Source organism: Somniosus microcephalus, chromosome 16 (genome assembly GCF_052327205.1).
Source record: "Somniosus microcephalus isolate GS21.2 chromosome 16, FLI_Smic_1.0, whole genome shotgun sequence".
NCBI classification, from domain to species: Eukaryota; Metazoa; Chordata; class Chondrichthyes; order Squaliformes; family Somniosidae; genus Somniosus; species Somniosus microcephalus.
In genome coordinates, this window is record NC_141002.1 from 28,472,537 (window position 1) to 28,498,954 (window position 26,418).

The 26,418-nt window shown below is 46.9% G+C and overlaps 1 protein-coding gene across 10 annotated transcripts in view; it reads left to right on the top strand.

Annotated features, from left to right (window-relative positions):
* The window catches only part of LOC147106041 (ataxin-7-like protein 1), a 371,841-nt gene that overhangs the window by 211,293 nt on the left and 134,130 nt on the right, over positions 1-26,418 (top strand). For all 10 annotated transcript variants that reach the window (XR_015081322.1, XM_086008735.1, XM_086008726.1 and 7 more), the window contains one exon: positions 15,779-16,001. Coding sequence is in view for 9 of the 10 variants with exons in the window: in XM_086008735.1 (XP_085864861.1) it covers positions 15,779-16,001 (223 nt within the window). In the remaining variant the exon portion in view is untranslated. The remainder of the gene's footprint in view (positions 1-15,778; positions 16,002-26,418) is intronic.

Consider the following 26,418-nt stretch of genomic DNA (forward strand, 5'->3'; position numbering starts at 1 on the left):
CAACAATTTCGTTAAACTCTTCGCCTTCGGTTTGGCTGGAGTAATCAGATCCCGGCATAGGCCGTACGTTCTAGCGCCCATTACGTTTAGCAATATTGATGCCTTTTTTCCCCTCCGCTATTTCATTTGCCTCGAAATATACCTCGACTCTTTCCACATACGTGGTCCAGTCCTCTAATGTATTATCAAAAGCAGTGATACAGCCAGTCTTTCGCATCTTGCAAATCTAAAATGGCGCCTCCCGCGCTTTGCCTTCTTCTCTATTTAAGACAAAATGGCGCCTCCCGCGCTTTTCCTTCTTCCCCCGCTGTTGTTAGCGCTGCTTTCCACGGTTTCTTGCGCGTATTCTTTTTCTTTTTATTATTTTCCGTCGTGGAGCGGACCCTCTGGAACACTTCCCTCCCTCTTCTGAGGTCCGAAACGCTGCACAGCTTCGAAACACCCGGCCGCGCCCTGTATGCTCCACCCTCTCTCTCTCTCCTTGCTTCCGACTCGCTGCCCGGCCCCGTTGCAGCCCAGTAAAGGATTAGAGCACTACCTGCCACCAGCCCGATTAGCTGGGAAACCACGGACCGAGGAACCCAGCCTGGCTCTGGAACGTCGCTCCTGCAAAGCCTTGAACCCGATGACTGACGGTCGACGCCCGTTCCTCGAGTTTCAATGGACTCTTTTTTTTCTTCCGACCTTCAACGTTGTCGGAGCTGCTGCTGAGTTACAGGTAAGTTCTTCTAACTCGTCGCCAGTGTTAAGTCCGTGAATGATTGAGACACGGACTAGCAGGAGAGAAACAAACAAGTCTTTACTGGTGAAAGGCATAAACGAAACTAACCAACAGAGGCTCTCTAGCGCCTTTTATACAGGGGTGGTCACTGCCGGTATTGCAGTCTGAGACCAGTTATTCTCTTAAAGGTACATACACAACAGATGCCCTCTGGTCGCAATATGCTATAAGATTGTAATCATATTGGGACAATTTCCAGTGATGTTTTGTGTTAGTGACATTGTAATGACAGTAGCCACAGAAACTTTAAACCGTGTTAGTGATTTTGTAATCATAGCAGGAAGATTTCCTCTGATCATTATTTCTAGCTGAGTTGTTAATACATTTGTTTAGCACACTCTTACAGTTCCACTACAAGTAGTGAACATAGGGAATCTCTTCCTCCATGTTGCAGTACTGCATCTTGATGGGATTTTCCTTCCTCGCCACCAGCTACAGCATAAGGCATTTTACTTGTGAAGTAGAGTTACAAATTATTTGCTAATTTATTGTGTCACAAGGTGCTGGAGCTAGTCGCAGTCTCACGGGATATTTACTCAATGTGCAGGTGCAGACCTGCACGATCAGCCCCGCAATTCATGGTGTATAACAGTTATTGTACCAGAGATGCACACCATTTTAAATTGTGCTTCTTTTCCAACCTGTCACTTCTCACTGCTTACCTCAGCTGCTCCCCAGCTGTCTTGCTCATACGTTTGTACATAATATATAATTTAGCTGCTCAGAGTTTCATAATTATCTTAATTTACATTACACATTTTCACCTTGTGAAACTTCAAATCCGATACAGGTCCCTTATTAGAGTGGTGGCTGTAGGAAACCTCTAAGAGCGCACATGCCTTGGCTCATTGGTAGCACTCTTGCCTCTGAGTCAGCAGGTTGTGGGTTCGAGTTCCATTCCAGACACTTGAGCACAAAATCGAGGCTGACACATTTTCCTTTTTCAGTTCTCCTCTGCACTTTCTGTACTCTGCTTGATTCTCTACTGTATTATGAACCTGGACATTTGTCATAAGCCCTCCTTTTCTGTTTCATTTTAATCTCAACTTCTTTAGTCATCCAGGAGCTCTAGCTTTGGATGACCTCTTCCCCCCACCACCCCCATCCCACCCCACCCCTCTTCCCTGCACTCTCCCCTTCCTTCCCCTCCCCCTTCCCTCCCCCTCCCGCTTCCCTCCCCTTCCCCTCCCCTTCCCTCCCCTTCCTTCCCCCCCTCCCCTTCCTTCCCCTCCCTCCCCTTCCCTCCCCATTCCCTTCCCTCCCCTCCCCCTTCCCTCCTCCCTCTTCCCTCCTCCCCCTTCCCTCCTCCCCCTTCCCTCCCCTCCCCTTCCCTCCCCTCCTCCCGTCCATCCCCTCTCCCCCTCCTCCCCTTCCTCCCTCCCCTCCCCCTTCCCTCCCCTCCCCCTTCCCTCCCCTTCCCCCCTCCCCCATCCCCTTCCCCCTCCCCCATCCCTTCCCCCCTCCCCCATCCCTTCCCCCCTCCCCCATCCCTTCCCCCCTCCCCATCCCTTCCCCCCTCCCCATCCCTTCACCCCTCCCCATCCCTTCCCCCCTCCCCATCCCTTCCCCCCTCCCCATCCCTTCCCCCCCATCCCTTCCCCCCTCCCCATCCCTTCCCCCCTCCCCCATCCCTTCCCCCCCTCCCCCATCCCTTCCCCCCTCCTCCCCTTCCTCCCTCCCCTCCCCCTTCCCTCCCCTCTCCCTTCCCTCCCCTCCGCCTTCCCTCCTCCCCTTCCCCCTCATCCTGTCCCCCTCCCCCCTCTCCCCATCCCCTTCCCCCTCCCCCATCCCTTCCCCCCTCCCCATCCCCCTCCCCCCATCCCTTCCCCCCTCCCCATCCCTTCCCCCCTCCCCCATCCCTTCCCCCCTCCCCTTCCCTTCCCCCCCTCATCCCTTCCCTTCCCCCCCTCATCCCTTCCCCCTCCCCCTCCACATCCCCCCCTCCATCCCCCTCCCCTCCCCCCTCCACTTCCATTCCCCCTCCACTTCCATTCCCCCTTCCCCTTCCCCCTCCCCTTCCCCCCCTTGCCCCCTCCCCCCACCCCCCTCCCTCCTCCCTCATCACTTCCCCCTCCCTCTTCCCCCTCCCCTTTCCCGCTCCCCCCTTCCCCGCTCCCCCTCCCACCCTTCCCCCTCCCCCCTCCACCCTTCCCCCTCCACCCTTCCCCCTCCACCCTTCCCCCTCCCCCTTCCCCCCTCCTACCCTTCCCCCCTCCCCCTCCCACCCTTCCCCCTCCCCCTTCCCTTCCCCCTCCCTTCCCCCCTCCCCCTCATCCCTTCCCCCATCCCCCCTCATCCCGTCCCCCCCTCCCTTCCCCCTCCCCATCCCCTTCACCCCTTCCCCATCCCCCTCCCCCTCCACCTTCCCCCCTTCCCCTCCCCTTCCCTTCCCCCGCTTCCCTTCCCCCCTCCCCTCCTCCCTTCCCCCTCCCCCTCCCCTTCCCCCTCCCCCTCATCCCTTGCTCCCTCCCCCCCATTTCCCTCCACCTCCCCCTCCATCCCCCTCCCCTCCCCCTTCCCCCTCCCCCCTTCCCCCTCCCCCTTCGCCCCCTTCCCCCCTCCCCCCTCCCCCTCCCCCTTCCCTTCCCCCACCCCTCCCTTCCCCCCTCCGCCCTCCCCCCTCCTCTCATCCCTCATCCCTTCCTCCCTCCCCCTCTCCCCCTCCCTCTTCCCCCTCCCCCTCCCATTGCTCATTTACTGTTTTACCTGCCATTCTTTGTTTCATCTCCAACTGTGCCAGATCCCTTTTCAACTCACTGACATTAACCCTCTTCTCGTTGATTATCTTCACCTTTGATTGTTTCTTTGCTTTTTCCATAACTACTCTAAACCTAATGATATTGTGACCACTGTTTCCAAAATGTTCTCCCATTGAAACATGCTCCACTTGCCCCACTTCATTCCCTATTTGTCTACCCATAGAAAAGTATTGAGAGCACCCCTCGCCCTCCAAAATGTCAAAAGTCTTATAAAAGTTGTGAAAGGCAGGTTAGCCATGTCACGCTGGTTTCTGCGGACCTGGTGCCGTAAATTTACAAGCACCGGTCATATCCGCAAATTTCCCTCACTAGCAATTAGCCTCTAATTGTCTCATTATGTTCCTATTTGCAGCAATTAGGCTTTGCTGTATTCAAAGGAGGGTCCAGCGTAAACATAGCTTCACCGTAGCAGCAGAATAATAGGCTGCCAGTTGCATGGTATAAAGTTTCTGCTGTCGGTGTTTGTAGCATTGCTCACAGCACGTTACACTGAGACCTGCTAAAACATTAAAACAACGAGGTAACTGTGAGTTTAAATTTATATTCTATGGTGGCCTTATTCTGAATTTTTAAAAAAAACTGAAGTGGTAGAGTGCCGGAGGTTTCAGTGGCGGGAGCTGAGAAGCTGAGCTCTGGAACGTCCTAATCATTGTGTGGCCTTATTACAGTGGATGAGGAAATTCCATCTCTGGGTTCTGTTGACAACAGCAACCACAGCTTGCACTTGTATAGCGCCTTTAAAGGTCCCAAGGCATTTCATAGGAACGTAACCAGACAAAAATTGACACCGAGCCAAAAAAGGAAACATTAGGACAGGTGACCAATAGCTTGTTGGGTTCAAAGGAGCGTCTTCAAGGCTGAGAGAGAGGCGGAGAGGTTTGGGGAGGGAATTCCAGAGACTGGGGCCTAGACGGCTGAATGCACAGCCGCCAATGATGGGAGATGGACAGGGGGCTAGAATTGTAGGAGCGCAGAGGTCTCGGAGGATTATAGGGCTGGAAGTGGTTAGAGATGAGGGAGGGGTGAGCACGGATGAGAATTTTTAAATTGAGGTGGACTGGGAGCCAATGTAGGTCAGCAAGCACGGGGTGATGGGTGAATGGGACTTGGTGCGAGTTAGGATAGATCACTTAAATGTTCATTGCTTATGATGTTTCTCTTGCAGCAGTTTCCATTTCTCTAGCAGTCATTATGTACAAAGAGCAGTGGATAGTGAGTGGACACCAAGGTGGGGGAGAGTGGCTGAATCACTGCTGAATCACTGTTAAACAATTAAATGTGTATCCCGTACCTGAAATATCATAAGATCAGGAGGTGGTGATGCAAAATTTCAATCAAGCTTTGCGAACATCAGTGAAAAAGCATGTATTCTATGCATTTATATTATCGCTAGTGGATTTCCGGTGGCGTTGATCACAGTAAGTCAGGCAAGGCACTGTGTTACAAGGGAGAAAGTGTTATACCACGTAATGCACAATTTATTATTCTGCTGCTAAGATGGCGCTGAGTCCCTTAAGGTCACCAGACAGAACCTCAGACTATTCAGGACTTATTGTTTGATGAGGGAATTGTGCGGATTGGAAAATGCTTGAAAATTTTAGGCTGCAATTCCAATGCACCCAGTATTAAGTGACTGACTGACTTTTTTTTAAAAAGACTGCAACAAAATGTAATGTCTGGAGTATGACTCATATCTGAAGTGACAGACAAAGCACCAAATAACATTGCTCACGGTGGGTTGGAGGATATGCTGGTTTCCTGCTGTGTACCCCATATTGGGCCAGATTTTGCTGTCAAAATAACAGCGAGGCTAACGGTGCTCACTGTTTTTCATGCGTAAATGGTACAGAAACTTCAGGTGAGGAGCAGATGCGCAGTTAAATGCCAATATCCAAAAGTTGCTGTCCGAGTTGTGCCACTCCACCATTAAGCTTTGCGAAAACGGCATCTCGCCGTCTGACTCCTCATTGACATGTCGTGAAGTTGCTATATTTGCGCAGCAGATGCGAACTAAACTCACTGCAGAAAGTTAAGTCTTGTAATTACAAGCGCAAGTACCCATTTAATGATGTTGTGATAATTGTTAATTACTGTCAACCTCTCTGGCACTGAAAATTAACTATTACAAGTGCGGAGTCTCACTCCTTCAGGTTTTAATTGCTTTAGGAGATTTTTTTAAATGACATTTACTTTTCCTTACTGTCTTTTTTTCACTTTCTTAATCCAATTTCTCTTTCCCTCTCTTTATTTCTCTTTCTGTACCTGATTTAACATTTGACAGTCCTTCAGTCTGACTGGTTAAGGAGATACACAGTTGCCTGTCCTGTTCACCAATGGCTTGATGCCCTGCATCTCTCGCTGCGACGTTATCAGCTGGCACTTTCAGCAACTTGGTGGGCAAAAATGTTTTAAACTGAAGGGTGCAGGGGCAAGTCTAACTAACGGCAGATGCCATTAGATACCCTGCTACAGCAAAATCTGGCCCAATATATTACCGGGCAGTAAACCTGGTGTTTGAATAAGTGACATTGTACTTTTATTACAAAGTATTATGGGAGTGTTATAGCCATATTTTCGTGGAATTTGTAAATCAGTGGCCTTGATTGTTATATGTTTGTTTCACCCCAGTACTCAGCTTTATCTCTCAACTTTTCTTTTAATAAATTCCAGGATACGGAGGAAGATGGTAGGGAAGGTGTTTCTGGTCGGTAAGAGGCAGGTAGCAGTACTGGGAAATGAGGGAGGGCATATGGTTTAACAGTGTTGGGAGGGAGGCCCAGGGGGTCTGGGAAACTTGAGAGGATGGGGAGCAGTGTAAGCACGATGAGGCCTTTGACTGTCGAAGAAGGCTGTGGATTCTTGGGTCTTGAAATAGTGGGAGGAGGATTCTGGATACTTGAGTACTACTGGTGTGAAGGTGGGAATGGTGGGAGGAGGTTGTTGAGGTGCAAGCGCAGTGGGAGAGAGGTTACGGGGTTTGGGAACAGTGGGAGGGAGGTTGCAGGGTTTGGGAACAGTGAGAGGGAGGTTACGATTTGGGACAGTGGGAGGGAGGTTACGGGGTTTGGGAACAGCGGGAGGGAGGTTACAGGGTTTGGGATAATGGGAGGGAGGTTACGGGTTTGGGAACATGGGTGGGAGGTTACGGGTTTGGGACAATGGGAGGGAGATTACAAGGTTTGGGAACAGTGGGAGGGAGGTTACAGGGGTTGGTGAGGTTCTGGGGTTTGGGAACAGTGGGTGGGAGGTTACGGTGTTTGGGAATAGTGGGAGGGAAGTTACGGGTTTGGGAACAGTGGGAGGGAGATTTACGGGGTTTGGGAACAGTGGGAGGGAGTTTTACAGGGTTTGGGAACAGTGGGAGGGAGGTTACAGGGTTTGGGAACAGTGGGAGGGAGGTTACAAGTTTGGGAACCATGGGTGGGAGGTTACAGGGTTTGGGAAAATGGGAAGGAGTGTACGGGAGTTGGGATAATGAGAGGGAGGTTACGGGTTTGGGAACAGTGTGAGGGAGGTTACGGGGTTTGGGAACAGTGGGAGGGAGGTTATGGGTTTGGGAACAGTGGGAGGGAGGTTACAGGGTTTGGGAACAACGGGAGGGAGGTTACGGGTTTGGGAACAGCAGGAGAGAGGTTACGGGTTTGGGAACAGTGGGAGGGAGGTTACAGGTTTGGGAACAGTGGGAGGGAGGTTACAGGGATTGGGAACAGTGGGAGGGAGGTTACAGAGTTTGGGAACAGTGGGAGGGTGGTTTACGAGGGTTGGGATCGTGGGAGAGAGGTTTGCAGGGGCTGGGAACAGCGGGAGAGAGGTTACGGGGGTTGGTGAGATTCTGGGGTTTGGGAACAATGGATGGGAGGTTATGGGTTTGGGAACAGTGGGAGGGAGGTTACGGGTTTGGGAACAGTGGGAGGGAGGTTACGGGTTTGGGAACAGTGGGAGGGAGGTTACGGGTTTGGGACAATGGGAGGGAGGTTACGGGTTTGAGAACAGTGGGAGGGGGGTTACGGGTTTGGGACAATGGGGGGGAGGTTATGGGTTAGGGACAATGGGAGGGAGGTTACGGGTTAGGGACAATGGGAGGGAGTGTTGTGTCTCAAGGGGTTTTATACCCTTACCTATATAACAATTAAGAAGGACTCCGGGGTGGAGAGTTTAGTTAACGGCCATTTTATTTACAATGTGCTTCTTCACTCAATGCACTACATTTCCCATAGTGCATTGCAAATCACCACTATGGTATTCCATGTGGGACAATTCTAATACACATTCAAAATACACAACATATTTCGTCCCCCTTAAAATAGAATGTCCACAAAACAGAATAATTGAAAATGACTATAACTTTGGAAGAGAGGGTAGACTGCCTCTACATTCCGCTAACCCTGGGGATTATTCTGCCCCATGCACACAGGTTAGCACTAACTGTAACTAAGGCGCTCTGGAGGCTGCCTTTCTCTTTGGGGGTAACACCTAGTCTCAGGAGCAGGCTCTGGCTGGCTCTCCCGTGACCCTGCAGGCGTGGCTTCCTCCCTCGATGGCACAAGAGTGGATGGTGCCACCGTCTCAGGGTCGGACGACCAGTCCCTGCTGGAGCCCCCAGCAGGTCCTTGATCCTCTGTTTCTTGGGTAACCTGTGGCGACTGTCTTGGCAGTAACTGGTCTACATGCCGTCTCCATGTTCGGTCGTCTCCGGTGCGGACTCGGTATGAAACGGGGCCCGTCTTTTGAATGACCGTAGCCGGGACCCACCGCTCCGGGGTGGTGTAGTTACGCGCGAGGACTTTGCCCCCCACCACAAAGTGTCGTTCTTTGCACCTCTGAGCTTATCTGCTGACTTGATCCTGCTGATTGGCGTACACCACTGCTTCTGTGGACGTTGGCCTCAGCAGGTCAAGGCGTGTCCGTAGCTGCCTTCCCATGAGTAGGTAAGCAGGAGATGCTCCAGTCGTAGCATGTGGCGTGTTTCGGTATTTCAGCAAGAAAGCATTCAGGCGCTGCTTTGGAGGAGCATCACTTCTTGCCGCTTTCAACGCGCGTTTCAGCATTCTGACAAATCTCTCCGCCAATCCATTCGTGGATGGATGATAAGGCGCGGAGAACGTGTGCTGGATTCCATTGCTCTTGAGGAACTCCTCCATCTCCTGGGATGTGAACTGTGTTCCATTGTCGGTTACGATCTGCTCCGGCAGACCAAATCGCCCGAACATCTCTCTGAGTCTCGATGGTTTTCTCCGTAGTGGTAATGGACATTACTGCAACCTCTGGCCATTTGGAATGGGAGTCCACCGCGACCAGGAACATCGCTCCTTCCACTGGTCCCGCGAAGTCCAGATGGATCCGTTGCCATGGTGTCGCCGGCCATTCCCATGGATGCAGTGGCGCTGCTCTTGGCGTATCCCTGGTTGTCTCGCATGATGGGCATGATTTTGCTTCAACTTCAATTTCATGATCCAGACCGGGCCACCAGAAGTAGCTTCGTGCCAGCTCCTTCATCCGGACAATACCACAATGTCCTGAGTGCAGCTCGTTGAGGACATGTTTCCGCAGCTTTGGTGGTATGATCACTCGCATGCCCCAAAGGAGGCATCCTGAAGTGACAGACAACTCCTTCCCTCTTGATAGGTAAGGCAGGAGCTCAGGTGCTGCGTCTGACACCCGTGATCCGTCTCCTCGCATCACCCGATCCAGCACCTTGGATAGCGTAGGGTCCACTCTGGTCTCTTTCTTGACCTGCCGGGCCGTGACAGGGGCATTGCTCACCATGTCAAAGTAGAAAATCTTCTGCTCACAGCCTTCAGAGGGCACAGGCAGCGGAAGTCTTGACAATCCATCCGCATTGCCATGTGCTGCTGGCCTCCGGTATTTGATGTTGTAATTGTGAGCGCCTAACATCAGCGCCCAGCACTGCATCCTGCACGCTGCCAGGGAGGGTATTCCTGTGTGTGGACCAAAGATCGATATCAGAGGACGATGATCCGTCAGCAAGGTGAATTTCCTTCCGAACAAGTAGTGATGGAACTTTTTGATTCCAAAGATGATGCCCAAAGCCTCTTTTTCGATCTGCGGGTATTTCAGCTCCGCCTTGCTCAGGGACCTTGACGCGAATGCAATTGGCTTCTCTTCGCCTGAGGGAAAGATGTGGGACACGACCGCGCCAACGCCATAAGGCGACGCGTCACAGGCCAGCTGGATCTGCAACGATGGGTCAAAGTGCGTCAACACTCTGGGGTCAGTCAAAGCTGCTTTGGCTTTCTTGAATGCAGCTTCGCACTCCTTCGTCCACGCCCAGGCCTTGCCCTGACACAGCAACTCATGTAATGGCTTCAACAGTGATGCCAGCTGTGGAATAAACTTTCCGTAATAGTTCAGGAGACCTAAGAATGACCGCAGCTGGCCGACATTTGTAGGTGCAGGAGCGTCGGCAATGGCTTTCACTTTCGACGGTGCTGTGTGTAGGCCGTCCGCATCGATGACATGGCCTAGGTACTCCACTGATGGCTTGAAAAATTCGCATTTGTCCTTGCGAACGCGTAAGCCATATTCTTCAAGTCTTCCCAGTGTCTTCGTCAGGTTCTGCAGATATTCGTTGTCATCTTTTCCTGTGACAAGGATATCGTCGAGATAACATTGTACCCCTGGAATGCCGCTTAAGATCTGGTCCATAGCCCGCTGAAACAATGCTGGTGCTGACGTTATACCAAAGGGTAGGCGGCAGTACCTGTAGAGGCCCTTGTGGGTGGTGATGGTGAGGTACTTCTGTGGGTCCTCTTCTACATGCATCTGCAAGTAGGCTTGGCATAGATCATATGTCTTAGCGCCAGGTTTATCCGGGTGCATCAAACTCCGTAACAAGCCAAATGTTTTTGCTCCGATGACACTGAGGAACGTCGCCACTTTCACATCATCTTTAATGCCATTTGCAGTCACGAAAAATCCGAAACGCTCTGTATAAGCACTCCATTGCTCCGCCATTTCATCAAATGGTCCAAACGCTCCAGTTAGCATAGCCATCTTGTTTTCTTTTTTTTTTCTTTACAGTCCTTTTCCTCCACTTTTTTATTTTATTTTTACAGTCCTTTTCCTCCACTTTGTTTCACTGTATCGTTACTCTCCCCCTTATTTGTGTAACACACGAACCGCCACCTTTACGAGGCGATTGCATCAGCACTAAACTGTGGGCGCGCCATTAAGAAAAGACAGGAACTTCTTACTTTAAACATCGCCAATTCCACTGCAAAGTGATGCGCAAGTCCGTCGTCCTCGTCGCCAGTTTTGTTGTGTCTCAAGGGGTTTTATACCCTTACCTATATAACAATTAAGAAGGACTCCGGGGTGGAGAGTTTAGTTAACGGCCATTTTATTTACAATGTGCTTCTTCACTCAATGCACTACATTTCCCATAGTGCATTGCAAATCACCACTACGGTATCCCATGTGGGACAATTCTAATACACATTCAAAATACACAACAGGGAGGTTACGGGTTAGGGACAATGGGAGGGAGGTTACGGGTTTGGGACAATGGGAGGGAGGTTACGGGCTTGGGAACAGCGGGAGGGAGGTTACGGGTTTGGGTTGATGCACTGGAGTCAGAGCAATGGTGGTGGATTGGTAGGGAGCAGCTGACAGATTTTGAGCTCTACAAGCATTTGGGAAGCTGCTACTGGCGTCTGTGGCCATTGGTAGGGGAGGGGGTGGTGGGGCGGAATTGCAGGACTTGGGGGTTACAGGAAATGGTCACATCGCAAATACTGGGGAAAAGATTCAAGAGTCTGGAATTATTAGGGAGGGGGAGCCTTGATCTGGGAGGATTGTGTGTGATAGGATCTAGAATTATTTGGTGGGGCTGTTATGTGTTAGTGTTTCTCGGGTGGGACATCTGGTAGTATCTTTATGGGAAAGGGTGAAGGAACGTGAAAGCTGCAAACCTTCTCCCTCCCTCCTCTCCCCCTCCAATCCCTGAACAAGTATTCCATAAGTACTTTTCCAGCATCAAGCTGCACAGTCTGTTTACAGTAGACAGAACAGAACTTTATCCATCTGAATCCTGGGAAAGCATTGCTCAACACCTAACTCCCACCCCAAGAACAGCACGATCGTCTTGTTTCTAACTGTGAACCAGCTTTAAAGTTTTTATTGATATAGCTCTGGTTCTGCTCTTGCTTTCTTAGAAAAGATTTGAAGAACTAAAAGCCAGTTCCTGGGCCATTACCAGGATCTTGGCTATAGCACGTTTCCAGGCAGTGTGGCAGCAGACAAGAATGGGCAGAAACACATGGGCGGGGAAAGGGACAGGAGGGTGTGGTGAGAAACGCCACCACAGGACTGGGTTGCAGAAGCAGCAACAGGAGGGAATGTGGGGCATTGAGGTCATTGAATTTCAAAGAAAGACTTGCATTTCTATAGTGCCTTTCACAACCTTAGGACGTCCCAAAGTGCTTCACAGCCAATGAAATACTTTTGAAATGCACAGCAAGCTCCCACAAACAGTGATGAGATAATGACCAGATAATCTGTTTTAGTGATGTCGGTTGAGGGACAAATATTGGCCAGGATACTGGGGAGAACATCCCTGCTCTTTGAATAGTGCCATGAGATCTTCTACGTACACCGGAGAGGGCAGATGACCCCCTCAGTTTAACATCTCATCCAAAAGATGGCACCTCCGACAGTGGAGCACCCGTCCGTACTACACTGGAGTGTCAACCTAGATTTTGTGCTCAGTACCTGGACTTGAACCCACACCTTCTGACTCAGAGGTGAGAGTGCTACCACGAAGCCACGGCTGACACCTAATACACAAGTGAAGCTAGCCACTCTTATGTTCATTAATAAATAGACATTCTTATTATGAACACAGCTAGCTTTTGCTAGACACTTTTATTGAGCACATGTGGACTAGGTACAATATCTGTAGAGGCTTCCATCTTGACTGTTGCCTTGTGGGTAGCCTAGTGTCTCATGGGTAATGTAGTCTTAATATACATACAGCTGAGTAGTGTAGTCTTATACATACAGCTATATACAGCTCTACGGCTCCACCTAGTGTCCACTATAGAATGACATGTTATTGATCATTACATCCCCCTTTCTTTGAGGTTTAACAAAATCAATATCAATCAACTTTCAAGAAAACAATAAAGATAATATCAGTAACACTTTTGTTAGTGCTCTATAAACATAAACATTTTCAAAACAGTCAACACATTTTCAAAGCTTTACATTGTACTCAAAGATTAAGTCTATCAGGCTTTTTTACTTCACGTGTGGATCTTCTCAACACGGGTAAGTCTGATGTGTCTTCATGAGATTGTTCTGGCAGTGAATGACAAGATGCAGTTGCAGCATTGTCATCGATCTGCTCTTGTATAGATCGAGGTCTCCTTGCGATCATTGCTTGGAGAGGGTTTCAGTGTTTCCTTCACTCTTCATGCCATAACTCTCAATGTAGTCAATGCACTCTCGAAAAACTGCTGGCAGCTGGATCCCATCATACAGCATAGTCCTCTCAGCAGCCTCGGCTAATGGAACACCAAAGATTGGCCTGAGGGAAGGAGTATCTACCGGAACTGCTTCCTGCTCTGGTGCAGGCTTCTTCTTTTTCTTTTTCTCTTTCCACTGTTTAACAACACCTGCTGCGGTTATATCTTTGGACTTTTTCTCCTTGTGTTTTTCCTCTTTGTGCTTTTCTTCCTTTGGCTTCTCTTTGACCTTAAAGTCTTTTTCTTTCTTCTTGGAGAAACTAGGCTTTTTGAAGACATGGATACCCTTTGGCCTTTTCATCCTTGATGGGCTCTCTGCTTCATCACCTGAGTCATCTGGTCTGCTTATGGCACAGTTTATACGGTAGACTCTCTTGACCAGTTCTAAGTCTTCACAAGCTTTGTCACCTAGTGGTGAATCAAGTCTTTCAGCCACAACAGAAAACATGAGATGATGCACTTTGTCTTTGACTGTCACTTTAAGTCTGCATACACCTAAGCTATCTATTTTCTGTCCATTATAGTCCTTCAGTAGTACTGACTTTATCTGTATTTTGGGCTTTTCTTTCATATTGTTAATGTCACTCATACTGATTAAGTTTTCTTTTGCCCCAGTGTCTAGTTTCAAGGTAACTAATGCTCCATTTACCTGCAGTGGGATCATCCATTTGTCCTCTTTTACTGCATTAACTTTATGTTCAGCATTGTCCATTTCTGAGGGCTGCACATTTTCTGTATCCTTTTTGATATTGTGACATGACACCATTTGTACAAAAAATGTCTCACTTAAATCAGTGTCCTCAATTACATTAACTCGTTGCCCTTTCTTAGTTTTTACTTTTGAAAAGCATTGTTTGGCAAAGTGATTCTTTCCATTACACTTTGTGCATATTTTTCCAAACGCTGGGCATTGTCTTAACTGGTGTTTGTAACCACAACGTTTACAATTAAAAATGTCATCCTCCAATTGCTTTTCATTTCTGTTCTGCCCACGTTTCTTCCCCTTGTAGGACACAGCACCGACAGCAGCATTATCACTCATTACAATCGCATCATTATTGATTTCACTGAAAGTCTTCGCGTGCTTTCGAGCTAGCTCGCTGGCTTGGCATATTTTCACTGCATTTTCCAAATTTAGTTCGATTTCTCTCAACAGATGTTCCCTGACTTTTTTATCATGAATACCAAACACAATCTGGTCACGAATCATGGATGATTTCAGCTCCGAGAAATTACATGTCTGTGCTTTCAGTTTCAGATCAGTTATAAAGCTATCAAAAGTCTCATTTTGCTGCTGTGTCCGAGAACAGAAGATGTATCTTTCATAGGTCTCATTCTTTTTGGGAGAGCAATGTGCATCAAATTTTTTTAGCACATCTTCTAATTTTTCTCTGTTCTCCTCTGGATTAAATACAAATGTATTAAATGCCTCTATCGCCTGTGGGCCTGCAACCGTAAGCAGCAACGCTCTTTTTCTTGCGTCTGGCTTCGTACCGAATCCGATGGCAGCAAGGTAGAGTTCGAATTGTTGTTTAAAAATCCGCCAATTGTAGTCGACATTTCCCTCGAGATTCAAACGCTCTGGTGGCTTCAAATTCTCCATGTCGCTTTTCACAATTTTTTTGCAGATATTTACAACTCTTGGTATCCTGGTACCATCTTATGTTCATTAATAGACATTCTTATTATGAACACAGCTAGCTTTTGCTAGACACTTTTATTGAGCACATGTGGACTTGGTACAGTATCTGTCGAGGCTTCCATCTTGACTGTTGCCTTGTGGGTAGCCTAGTGTCTCATGGGTAATGTAGTCTTAATATACATACAGCTGGGTAGTGCAGTCTTATACATACAGCTATATACAGCTCTACGGCTCCACCTAGTGTCCACTATAGAATGACATGTTATTGATCATTACAGCCACTACTTCTTGATACCTTGTCTTTTTCTCCTAGTCTTTTGAGCAATGATGATGTTCTGTACTTTGGGCCTTAGCCCTTCATCTGGGTTCCTCAATAAAACAGAAACAAGTAGTGTCACATACTGAATTATGAAATCATTTTGCTTTCAAGGTTTTGACCTGTATTTATCAAAGTAGTACTTTTGTGCATATATTTTTAACTGAAATGCCAATTGTTCGTGATTACACCAACAGTGTGATCTTGGGCCTACGGTACACTAGCAACACATCTACCAGAGGGTGTTCAGTATGGGCCCCTCTATCAGTGGGTGTTCAGTATGGTCCATCTACCAGAGGGTGTTCAGTATGGTCCCATCTACCAGAGGGTGTTCAGTATGGGCCCTCTATCAGTGGGTGTTCAGTATGGGCTCTCTACCAGAGGGTGTTCAGTATGGGCCCTCTATCAGTGGGTGTTCAGTATGGTCCATCTACCAGAGGGTGTTCAGTATGGTCCATCTACCAGAGGGTGTTCAATATGGGCCCTCTATCAGTGGGTGTTCAGTATGGGCTCTCTACCAGAGGGTGTGCATTATGGTCCCTCTATCAGTGGGTGTTCAGTATGGTCGCTCTACCAGAGGGTGTTGCAGAAAGGTCCATCTACAAGTATAACCCGTATATTAAAAAAATGTACAGTAAAATAGTGTCTACAGTATTTGTCTCAATGGATCAGTTTTTGATTTTGTTGTTCATGTTGTCAATTTTTATTTTACAAAAACATTAAAGAAATGAAAACATTTCTGCAATTGTATCATCTAATTTACCAACTAATCGCTGCTCTCTCCTTTGTTTTCAGAAAGAAGACATGGTTCTTCATGTAAAGCAACCCCCTCACCAGCTTCATCAGCCTCCAATTCCACAACATCACCAGTCCCAATGAAATCCAAAGCCTGCAGTAGCCATACCACAGTTGGTAGCAACTCCAAGCCATTCAAGTCACCAAAAGACAATCTACATACCTCCAATAATAAGCAACACCAGGCAGTCTTTCCTTCCAAAGTAACAAGAGATAAACCATGGTGGGTATCTTTAGCCAGTTCGATTATATTAAACCGGATGGTCTTTTGGTCATTGCTCTTGGAATGAAAACCATTTAAACAGTATTTCTCAATTTTATTCACCAAGGTATTCAGTTATCTTTTATTTGGGAAAGTGTGGCCAAGGTTTTATAGTGTATTTTGTCTTAAATCAGGATTAGCATCAGTAATTAGAATTTGCATGCTGTATGAACAGGTGAAGTTGAATCTGCTACAAGTCACATACATGGCTTGGTGATTTAAAAAAAAAGTTTTGTCAATAGCTGTCCTTAAGCTGAACAAACAGTGTTCGGATTCCTTTGAAGTTACAACATTTACGTGCGTCCTCGGAGATGCAATTTATTGCATGAGGAAAGTTAGTTTATTTTTCCATGAATGCTTTCCTTTCTGATGTTGTCACTGCAGCGTGATCTTCCTTTTCCATTCTGTTTCCCATTGCTTATTTGGAAGAAAGTACAATGGATAGGAACATCTGCCGAGGAAGTCTTCACTTGAGAGAACCAGGTTTCTAGTTTTAGTCAGTTTGATTTTTTTTCAGAATGTGGAATGGGCCTGTGCCTGGAATATTCCGAAGGTTTGCTTGTAAATACTTCAGAAACTCAGCACAAACTTGTGTGCTTCACAATTCCAGCTCATGAAGGCAATATGCCCTTCTTTATTTTGTGGCTAAGGTGGCAGAACACTGTTGTTGAGGCCACAGAACCAGTTTGCTGGTGTATTTGTGATGGCAGCTTCGATTTTGGTATATTCCTTTTTTTGTTTTTGCCCTCCTCCCCATCACTTTTCTACTCTTACTTAGGGAGCTAACATCCTGGTTCCACAGCACCAGCTGCCCACCAATTTCTCACCTAAGTAGACATGCTTCATGTGTGATGTGAGGTAATGAGTGTCGGCAGACAATTTGTGAGGAAAGTTATTGAACCGCCACATACATACACTTTCTAGCTGGAGTCCTTGCACAGCAATCTGGAGTGGGAATCCTCTGCTTTTACACTTCTTGTCTCTAGGGCAAATTACAGTCTCCCCACCACCAGTCCATCTAATATGAACAGATTCAACACAGACCCGGGGCCTTCCTGGGTATATGGTGTAATTGCAACTCTCCTTGTTTTCATTTGTACTTTGATGAAATCCGCCACCTGCAAATGAAATATTTTAACTCTAGAAGTAAGCTCTTTTGCATTGATACGTTTTGTTTTTTAAAAAAAGGTGTTACTTTCCTATCTGTTTTGTCACACTCTTGTTGTGAGCTCCTCATCACCACCTATGCTACAACTCTTAAGGTGGAGCAGGATGCTCTGAGATAGGAGGCTCCCTGTGGTTGTCTGTCGGCCACCAGCAGATGCAGTGGAATGCATAGCTAGAAACTTGAGCGAATTATCCAGTCTTGTAATTTGTTTTGGAGATGTTGGTGTATATCACCTATGCTGTTAACATCCTTTTACAAGTACTGTAGCACTGAATGTAGCTGGGGGGGGAGAGGGGAGGGGGAGGTGTCTGCACCACATTTGCTGTGCAGTTTGTGTTGCAGTGTTTAATGAGTTGTCATGGTTTGGAAATATTGAGAGAGCTTTGTGAAGTACTGAGATTATTCTGACTTATTTTCTATTTAAGGTAATGTGCACGTTTATGTGGGAGTGACAGCCAATCTTTCCTATAAGCTGCGCTTTGTTCTGTGCGGCCTATTTCTTTTAGTGCACGGTCCCTATTAAATTTCTGCGCATGCGCGGTTTTCACAATGGAGAAGCCGGTGAGCAGCCTGCACGGGATCGTTCCCATTTCTGCGCGGCCGCACAGCTTAGCGGGAACATTGGTGACAGTGCAGTGGCACTACAGAGATGATTTATAAATTGGGAACATAGGAACAGAAGTAAGTATTCAGCCCTTCAAGCCCGTTCCGCCATTCAGTTAGATCATGGCTGATCTGTATCTTAACTCCATTTACCCGCCTTGGTTCTGTAACCCTTAATATCCTTGCCAAACAAAAATCTATCAATCCCAGTTTTGAAATTTTCAATTGACTTAGCCTCAACAGCTTTTTAGGCGAGAAAATTCCAGATTTCCACTACCTGTTGAGTGAAAATGTGCTTCCAGACATCACCCCTGAACAGCCTAGCTCTAATTTTAAGGTTATGCCCCCTTGTTCTGGACTCCCCCCACCAGAGGAAATAGTTTCTCTCTAAATCCTTTAATCATCATAAACACCTCATTAATGCCACCCCTTAAACTTTAACTCGAGGGAATACATTGATAATGGAGATAATGGCCCAGAAATTCGGGTCGGAGGCTTCCCGCGGGTGCAAGCCCCCGACCTGCACTTACCTAGCGCACCGGCTGTTGAGCTGTGGGCCCGCGTGGGATTCCGATCCTGGGCCTCCTCCAACTGCCGGCGCGCAGTGCGTGCGTATCCCAGGGGCGCAGTTAGTTCGAAGCGTCCCCTGGGATCACGTGGGCCATGGAGAGCCAGTGGTAGCAGGGAATGCTTCATTCATAAATTTGACAGGAAGAGTTGTCAAACCCATAAATACTACAAGCCCCAAAACATAACTAAAACTTCAAATAAATTTTTTAAAAAGTCACATTTTTAAAATAACTATAAATTACATGAAATAACTATTTTAAACAATAATATAAATTTTTGAAAAAATGAATTACGTTTTCTAACGGGGCTAAAAATAAACTTACTTTTCTTTAAAGTATTTAAAAATAATAAACCTGTGGAAAAAATGTTTTAATTTTAACTAATTCACCACTTACCTTGTTAAAAGCAGGCGTTGCGCCTGCTTTTTAAAAGTGTAACTGCTGGAGACTTACCCTCCCGGAGAACCCTGCAAAAAAAACGTAAGTTCGATGCGCACGCGCTGCCTCTCCGGCGCACGCTTTCCACCTGTCAACCCCTTCTTTCAGGGGAACGGAAGTTCCGGTTTCCCGCGCATGCGCAGTGCATGCACGAAACCGGCACTTTCGTTGGGCCTACGCGTGAGTACCCAGCGCGTATTCTCATGTGGGGACCCGAATTTCTGGGCCATTAGCTATTGACAAATGATTGAAGCAAATGGTGTGCTAAATGCAAATATGGTGAGATATTATCAGATGATGGTAACTGGGTTGTTGCAAGGTTAACAAAAGAGAGTATTTCTACTCGTATTTCTGACTCTCAAAGTTTTGATTAGTTGTAAAAATCCTTCAGTAAAATGAATTTTTGAAGTTCATATTTTATTCATGTGAAATATTTTATTCATTTGAAATAGATGTCCTCGGGTTATTTTTTTAAATGCTGCTTTATTTAATGTCCTTAGAAGCGTTATGTATTTTCTGAACTTACACTGAAAAGGAAAAATGCAAATTTTTTGAGCTACTTTGCATAATAGCCAGGGTTCTCCCTCGGTAAGTGGGATTACATGAGAACATAAGAAATAGGAGCAGGAATAGGCTATACAGCCCCTCGAGCCTGCTCCGCCATTCAATAAGATCATGGCTGATTATCGACCTCAACTCCACTTTCCCGCCCTATCCCCATATGCCTTGATTCCTTTAGTATCCAAAAATCTATTGACCTCTGACTTGAATGTACTCAATGACTGAGCCTCCACAGCCCTCTAGGGTAGAGAATTCCAAACATTCACCACCCTCCGAGTGAAGAAATTTCTCCTCATCTCAGTCTTAAATGGCTGACCCCTTATCCTGAGACTATGACCCCTAGTTCTTGACTCACCAGCCAGGGGAAACAACCTCTCAACATCTACCCTGTCAAGCTCTCTCAGAATTTTATATTCACCTCCCATTCTTCTAAACTCCATAAAATATAGGCCCATTCTACTCAATCTCTCCCTACAGGACAACCCTCTCATCCCAGGAATCAATCTAGTGAACTTTCGTTGCACCACCTCTAAGGCATGTATGTATTCCTTAGGTAAGGAGACCAAAACTGTACACAGTACTCTCTCTGGGTGTGGTCTCACCAAAGCCCTATATAACTGCAGCAAGACTTCCTTACTCTTACACTCCAACCCCCTTGCAATAAAGGCTAACATACCATTTGCCTTCCTAATTGCTTGCTGTACCTGTAGGTTAACTTTCTGTGATTTGTGTACAAGGACAACCAAATCCCTCTGCATACCAACATTTACTAGCCTCTAACCTTTTTAAAAAAAATTCTGCTTTTCCAGACCAAAGTGGATAATTTCACACATCCCCACATTATACTCCATCTGCCACCTTCTTGCACACACAAGTAACCTGTCTATATCCCTTTTGATCATTTATAAGAGATGCAAATTTCCCAGTTTAAAACTGCAGTGTCTCCTGGCCTATCCGGTTTAACCTTGGAATTGCAGTAAAGCCCAAGCGTTCCTGGTTTTAAACTGGAATTGCAGTGAAGCTGGAGCATTTGGTGTTTTGCAGTGGAATTTGAATGGTATTAGACCATCCCATGCACCAGAACTTGAATGGCACCAAGTAGCTAGAACAGACTTCACTTACATAAGAACATAAGAAATAGGAGCAGGAGTAGGCCAATCGGCCCCTCGAGCCTGCTCCACCATTCAATACGATCATGGCTGATCTGACCCTAACCTCAAATCTACTATCACTCTACATCCCTCCCGAACCCATGTGATCTCCTGGGAGAGGCAAAAAACCAGATAAAAAACCCAATGGCCAATTTGGGAGAAAAAAATCTGGGAAATTCCTCTCCGACCCATCTAGACGATCGAAACTCGTCCAGGAGATCACTGTCCCTATATTTTCTACAGTACTTACCTTCTGTAAAAGGTGATCTCCACCCCAGCCAGGAACAGGAATAGAACCATCTCCTGAAATCTAACACATAATTAGAACACAAGAAGTAGGAGCAGAACCAGGCTACACGGCCCCTGGGCCCGCTCCGTTACCCACAGGGCCATGACTGTTCCGAACATAGACTCATGTCCAATTTCCTGCCCGCTCCCCGTAACCCCTAATTCCCTTTACTTCTAAGAAACTGTCTATTTCTGTTTTAAATTTATTTAATGATGTAGCTTCCACCGCTTTCTGGAGCAGCAAATTCCACAGACCTACTACCCTATGAGTGAAGAAGTTTCTCCTCATCTCAGTTTTGAAACAGCAGCCCCTTATTCTAAGATTATGCCCCCTAGTTCTAGTTTCACCCATCATTGGGAACATCCTCACCACATCCACCCGATCAAGCCCCTTCACAATCTTATATGTTTCAGTAAGATCGCCTCTCATTCTTCTGAACTCCAATGAGTAGAGTCCCAATCTACTCAACCTCTCCTCATATGTCCATCCCCTCATCCCCGGGATTAACCGAGTGAACCTTCTTTGTACTGACTCGAGAGCAAGTATGTCTTTTCTTAAGTATGGACACCAAAACTGTATGCAGTATTCCAGGTGCGGTCTCATCAATACCTTGTACAACTGCAACAATACCTCCCTGTTTTTATATTCTATCCCCCTAGCAATAAAAGCCAACATTCCATTGGCCTTCTTGATCACTTGCTGCACCTGCATACTAACTTTTTGAGTTTCGTGCACCAGGACCCCCAGATCCCTTTGTACTACAGAACTTTCCAGTTTCTTGCCATTAAGATAATAACTTGCTCTATGATTTTTCCTGCCAAAGTGCATAACCTCACACTTTCCAGTATTGTATTCCATCTGCCAAATCTCTGCCCACTTACTTAGCCTGTCTATGTCCCTTTGCAGGTTTTTTATGTCCTCCTCACTCACTACTTTCCTTCCCATCTTTGTATCATCTGCAAACTTTGATATGTTACACTCGGTCCCCTCCTCCAAATCATTAATATAGATTGTAAAGAGTTGGGGACCCAGCACTGACCCCTGCGGAACACCACTAGTTACTGATTGCCAGTCTGAGAACGAACCATTTATCCCAACTCTCTGCCTTCTGTTAGATAGCCAATCCTCCACCCATGCCAGAATATTACCCCCAATCCCATGATTTTTTATCTTGAGCAATAATCTTTTGTGTGGCACCTTGTCAAATGCCTTTTGGAAGTCTAAATACACTACGTCCACTGGTTCCCCTTTATTCACCCTGTATGTTACTTCCTCAAAGAACTCGAGCAAATTTGTCAAACATGACTTCCCCTTCATAAAACCATGCTGACTTTGTCCTATTAAATTATGTTTATCCAAATGTCCCGTTACTGTCTCCTTAATAATGGACTCTAAAATTTTACCAACCACAGATGTTAGGTTAACAGGTCTATAGTTTCCAGCCTTCTGCCTACTACCCTTTTTAAATAAGGGTGTTACATTAGCAGTTTTCCAATCTGCCGGGACCTTTGCTGAGTCCAGGGAGTTTTGGAAAATTATTACCAATGCATCCACAATCCCTACCGCCACTTCCCTCAAGACCCTAGGATGTAAGCCATCAGGTCCAGGGGATTTATCCGCCTTGAGTCCCATTATTTTACCAAGTACCACTTCCTTAGTGATTTTAATCATATTTAGCTCCTCCCCCCCTAGAGCCCCCTGTTTGTCCGTTGTTGGGATATTCTACGAGGGAACTGAGGACGGGCAAAGCGATTGGAGAACTCGACTGAATGGTCACGCTGTTAAGTTGATCTTTCCGATCTTGATCTATTGGTGGAGAGCATGTGGACATTATTATTTCTTAAGAGATATAAATGACTCAAAAGGAAATTAAAAATGGCTTTAATTAACCTGGATCAATAGGATACAATTTCTTTTTTTTAAATCAAATCTTACTGCAGTGCACGTGTCTCCAGAGACAGGGTATTCCACCTCCGGAGGTGGCACTTGCTCTCGGGTCCATTATTTTATTCTGGCTATGGTTGGGCTGTCGTCTCTACTTGCCTGTACAAGCCAATATTGTTAAAGTCGTATAGTTGACTTTTGAACAGCTGCAAGTGTGCAATTCTTATACATGGGCAGTTGTTCCCATGTTGCAGAATCTGGTCCACAATGTGAATGGAGTGAAAATTGACACACCAAGAACTGTGCTGACTGTAAACAGGTCAGTAATATAAATGGGTTACTAAACTTCATCCCCTTCCTAGATACTAGGTTCAATTGAATCCTAGATTCAATTGTGGCTTTCAAAAGGGAATTGGATAAGTACCTGAAGGAAAAAAAATTGTAGGGCTACAAGGAAAGGGCGGGGGAGTGGGACTAGCTGAAGTGCTCTTGCAGAGAGCCGGCACAGGCCGATGGCCTCCTTCTGTGCTGTAACCATTTTATTCTGGATACTGTCACTGCCACACAGGCCCCTCCAGCAGAAGGGTGGCATGTTGGGCTTGTCCACAGCTGCCATTAGTATGGGATCACGACTCTCTAGCAGGGTCTTTTCTATCTTTATACAGTAGACCTAATTTTGCCAGCATTTTTCTCCACCAGACTTGTTTGGCCTAGAGCTAGCCAAACGTGAATCAATTTACTAGTACAGTCGGAGTTCAGAAACAAATTCAGGCCCTCCAAGTGAGTGCCCAGTCGAAGATAAAGTAAGCACTCTAATTGATGTGCTCGTCCTCCCTTCATAACGCTGTTTAACTACCTATTGCCATTGTGGAATAATCATTGGTTACAGAACCTGTGTAAAATCTTGGAGGGCCTCAGAGAGTACATCAACTCATCATCATTGATTGTTGCATAATTGGTTTGTTAACGTTAGTAAATGGGAGCAGTATCTTTTTGATGCAGCCTCTGCTAAGCTTTACTGTGTGTTCAGCAACTGCTACAAACTCAGCAGGAGCTGCATTATACGAAGACGACCGCCTTTCCTCAGTCTGGTAACAGGCTGTAATCTTCTCTGGAGCTGTTCAGTGCTTTGTGGTGTTCTTAAGATCAACAGCGGGCACTGGATTCCACGTCTGACTCCAGCTTTTTGTTCAGCTTGGTTTCCGAGGTTGACGGAGCCTTTCAATTCATGATTATTCCGCGAGGGCAGGAGGCAGTTAAAACAATGATGTGGGGAAACACTGAAAAATATTTTCTTTCTCCATCTTTCACTTTACATGAAGAAAATCTTAATTTCTCTTTATTTTTTAAAGGTGTATCAGCCTCTTTGTTCCCTTGTGGTCTCACTAGAACATGCTCCTCCTGTGGTCAAAAGGAAGGCTAGGTGAGCTGGTCCGACATCTCCACCTATACCATCCTTCAACTGGCTGTTCACAAGCAATGTTCTGCCCTCGCAACGCGATCCTATGCAGAGCTAGACAGATAGCGAACAACTCGATATCTTCCAATAAAATCACAAGGCTTGACTTTCTTGTAACGCTTTACTGAACGATTCTAATTGTAAAACTGAAATACAACACAGAAATGGAAGCACACATTAGTATACAGGCGCATAACTGATATGTATACACAGATTTAGGTACGCCTGAGCAACACAGTACATTTAGTAAACTGGGAGGCATTCTCTTTAAATTAGCCCTGTACATAGTGTATGAAAATACAGCTACTAGTTAATCAGCTAGACAGAGAAAAGTTACAACTAAACATTTTCTACAACATACAGTGCACATTAATCATCCATAGCATTCTAAAATACTTACAGACAAACAATTTCCAAGACTCAAGCATGGGGACAATACAACTGCCCGGAGCCTGTGCTGCTGTAGGAGCACCGTGGTGTAGGTCTGTGTCCCAGCGAGGACTCCACGAGGACTACGTAGCAGTCCTGTGGGGAGCGTGATGACCTCATCACGCTCGGTAGCGTTGTCCGCGCTTGGGGCGTCACGTGATGCGCGTGGTCGCGTTTCTGGCCGTGGAGGCCGAAGTCGGGAGCGGGAGCTGGAGGCCAGGCTGAGCCGATGCTTGCCGCGGGAGCGGAAGATCGCGTCGCTCCCGGCGGCTGGTAGATGCGGCCGAAGACGCTAGGCCGGGCTGTGCCGGCAGCCTTTCTGGAAGGCCGAGTCGGGCCGGCAGCCGCCTCACGCACGTCACGTCGTACGTGCCGTGACGTCAGCACACTACGTTGTACGTGACGTGACGTCAGCACGCTAAGGCGCGTCTTAAAGGGGCAATGGCCCTAAAAGGTAAGTTAAAGGGGCAACGGCTCCAACAGGTAGGTTATACATATATAAGTAAGTTAAATACATACAGTGAGGTTAAGTTAGAGGGAGAGGCAGCACACTCCCCGCTTGGTACAATTCCATTGTACCACTACAGATACAAAATAAACCTGAAGAAAACGTCCTTTGGCTGCAACATACTCAGAGTCCGTTCTCTAGGTTACTTCAGAAAGGAGGATCTCTGAGACTGGCCTCAGAAACACTTTGATAGGCCCCTCCTTGACAATCTTCACCTCCACCTTGCGGACCCTCTTGTCCCTGGTCGGCAGAGTTTTGACAACCAGGCCCACTGGCCATTCATTTCTGCGTGCTTGGCTGTCTTTCAGCAAGACAACGTCTCTCACTTTGACGTTTGGCTTGTCTTCTGTCCATTTCCTACGGCTCTGTAGGGTGGACAAATACTCTCTTTGCTTGGGGAATGTCTGTCCCTCTTCAAGACATTTGAATTCCTCCTTGAAGACATCATGCTGGACAGAGCGAATGATCACACCTTTGGCTTGTGAAGGCTCACTTGTGCTGGATACTTCTTTAGAACATTTCCATCCTTTGCATTCTATGTTGTCCGAATTCCCCTTGAAGGATGCTGCTACATGAATGAGTCGGGCTGTGGTTCGGCAGAGTGTTCTCCAGCTTGAGAATCGCTCGAAGCTTTGTGAGCCCAACTGAGATTCTGAGGCTTTGGTGACCAGGGTCATAACTTCAGGCCGAATCTCAGTATCAGCTTCAGGCTCCACAAGGGTGAAGGGATTGGACTCAGGAGTCTCCTCTGTGTTGACATTAGACAGGAAAGAGGGGCCCGAGAACCAACTGCTTTGCTGTAGGTGTGCTGCTGGTATAGACCTGGTAGCATGGTCTGCAGGGTTCAGGTCCGTGGGGACATAGCACCACTGGTCAGGGTGAGTGGATCGTCTGATACGAGTCACCCAGTTGGAAACATACACGTAAAACCTTCTTGTGGAGTTGTGGATGTAACCAAGTACAATCTTGCTGTCCGTGAAGAACTTGACGGCGCCCACATCGATGTCAATCTCGTCTCTGATCAACTCGTACAGTTGAACAGCCAACACAGCTGCACAAAGCTCGAGACGTGGAATGATGTCAGCTGCTCTCAAGTAGGCCACAGCTCCTATTGCTACTGTGGAAGCGTCTGAGGAGATGCACAGCTCTCTTCTCTGTGTTGAAGACAGCGAGCCTGGAATGTAGCACCTCTTTATGTGCAGGTCTTCGAGAGCCTTCAAGGACTCCTTCCCTAGGTTCCATTTTGCTTCTTTTTCTGGGAGGAGTGGAGCATCCCACTCACTCTGATCCGATGAGAGTTCCCGTACTAATGCTTTTCC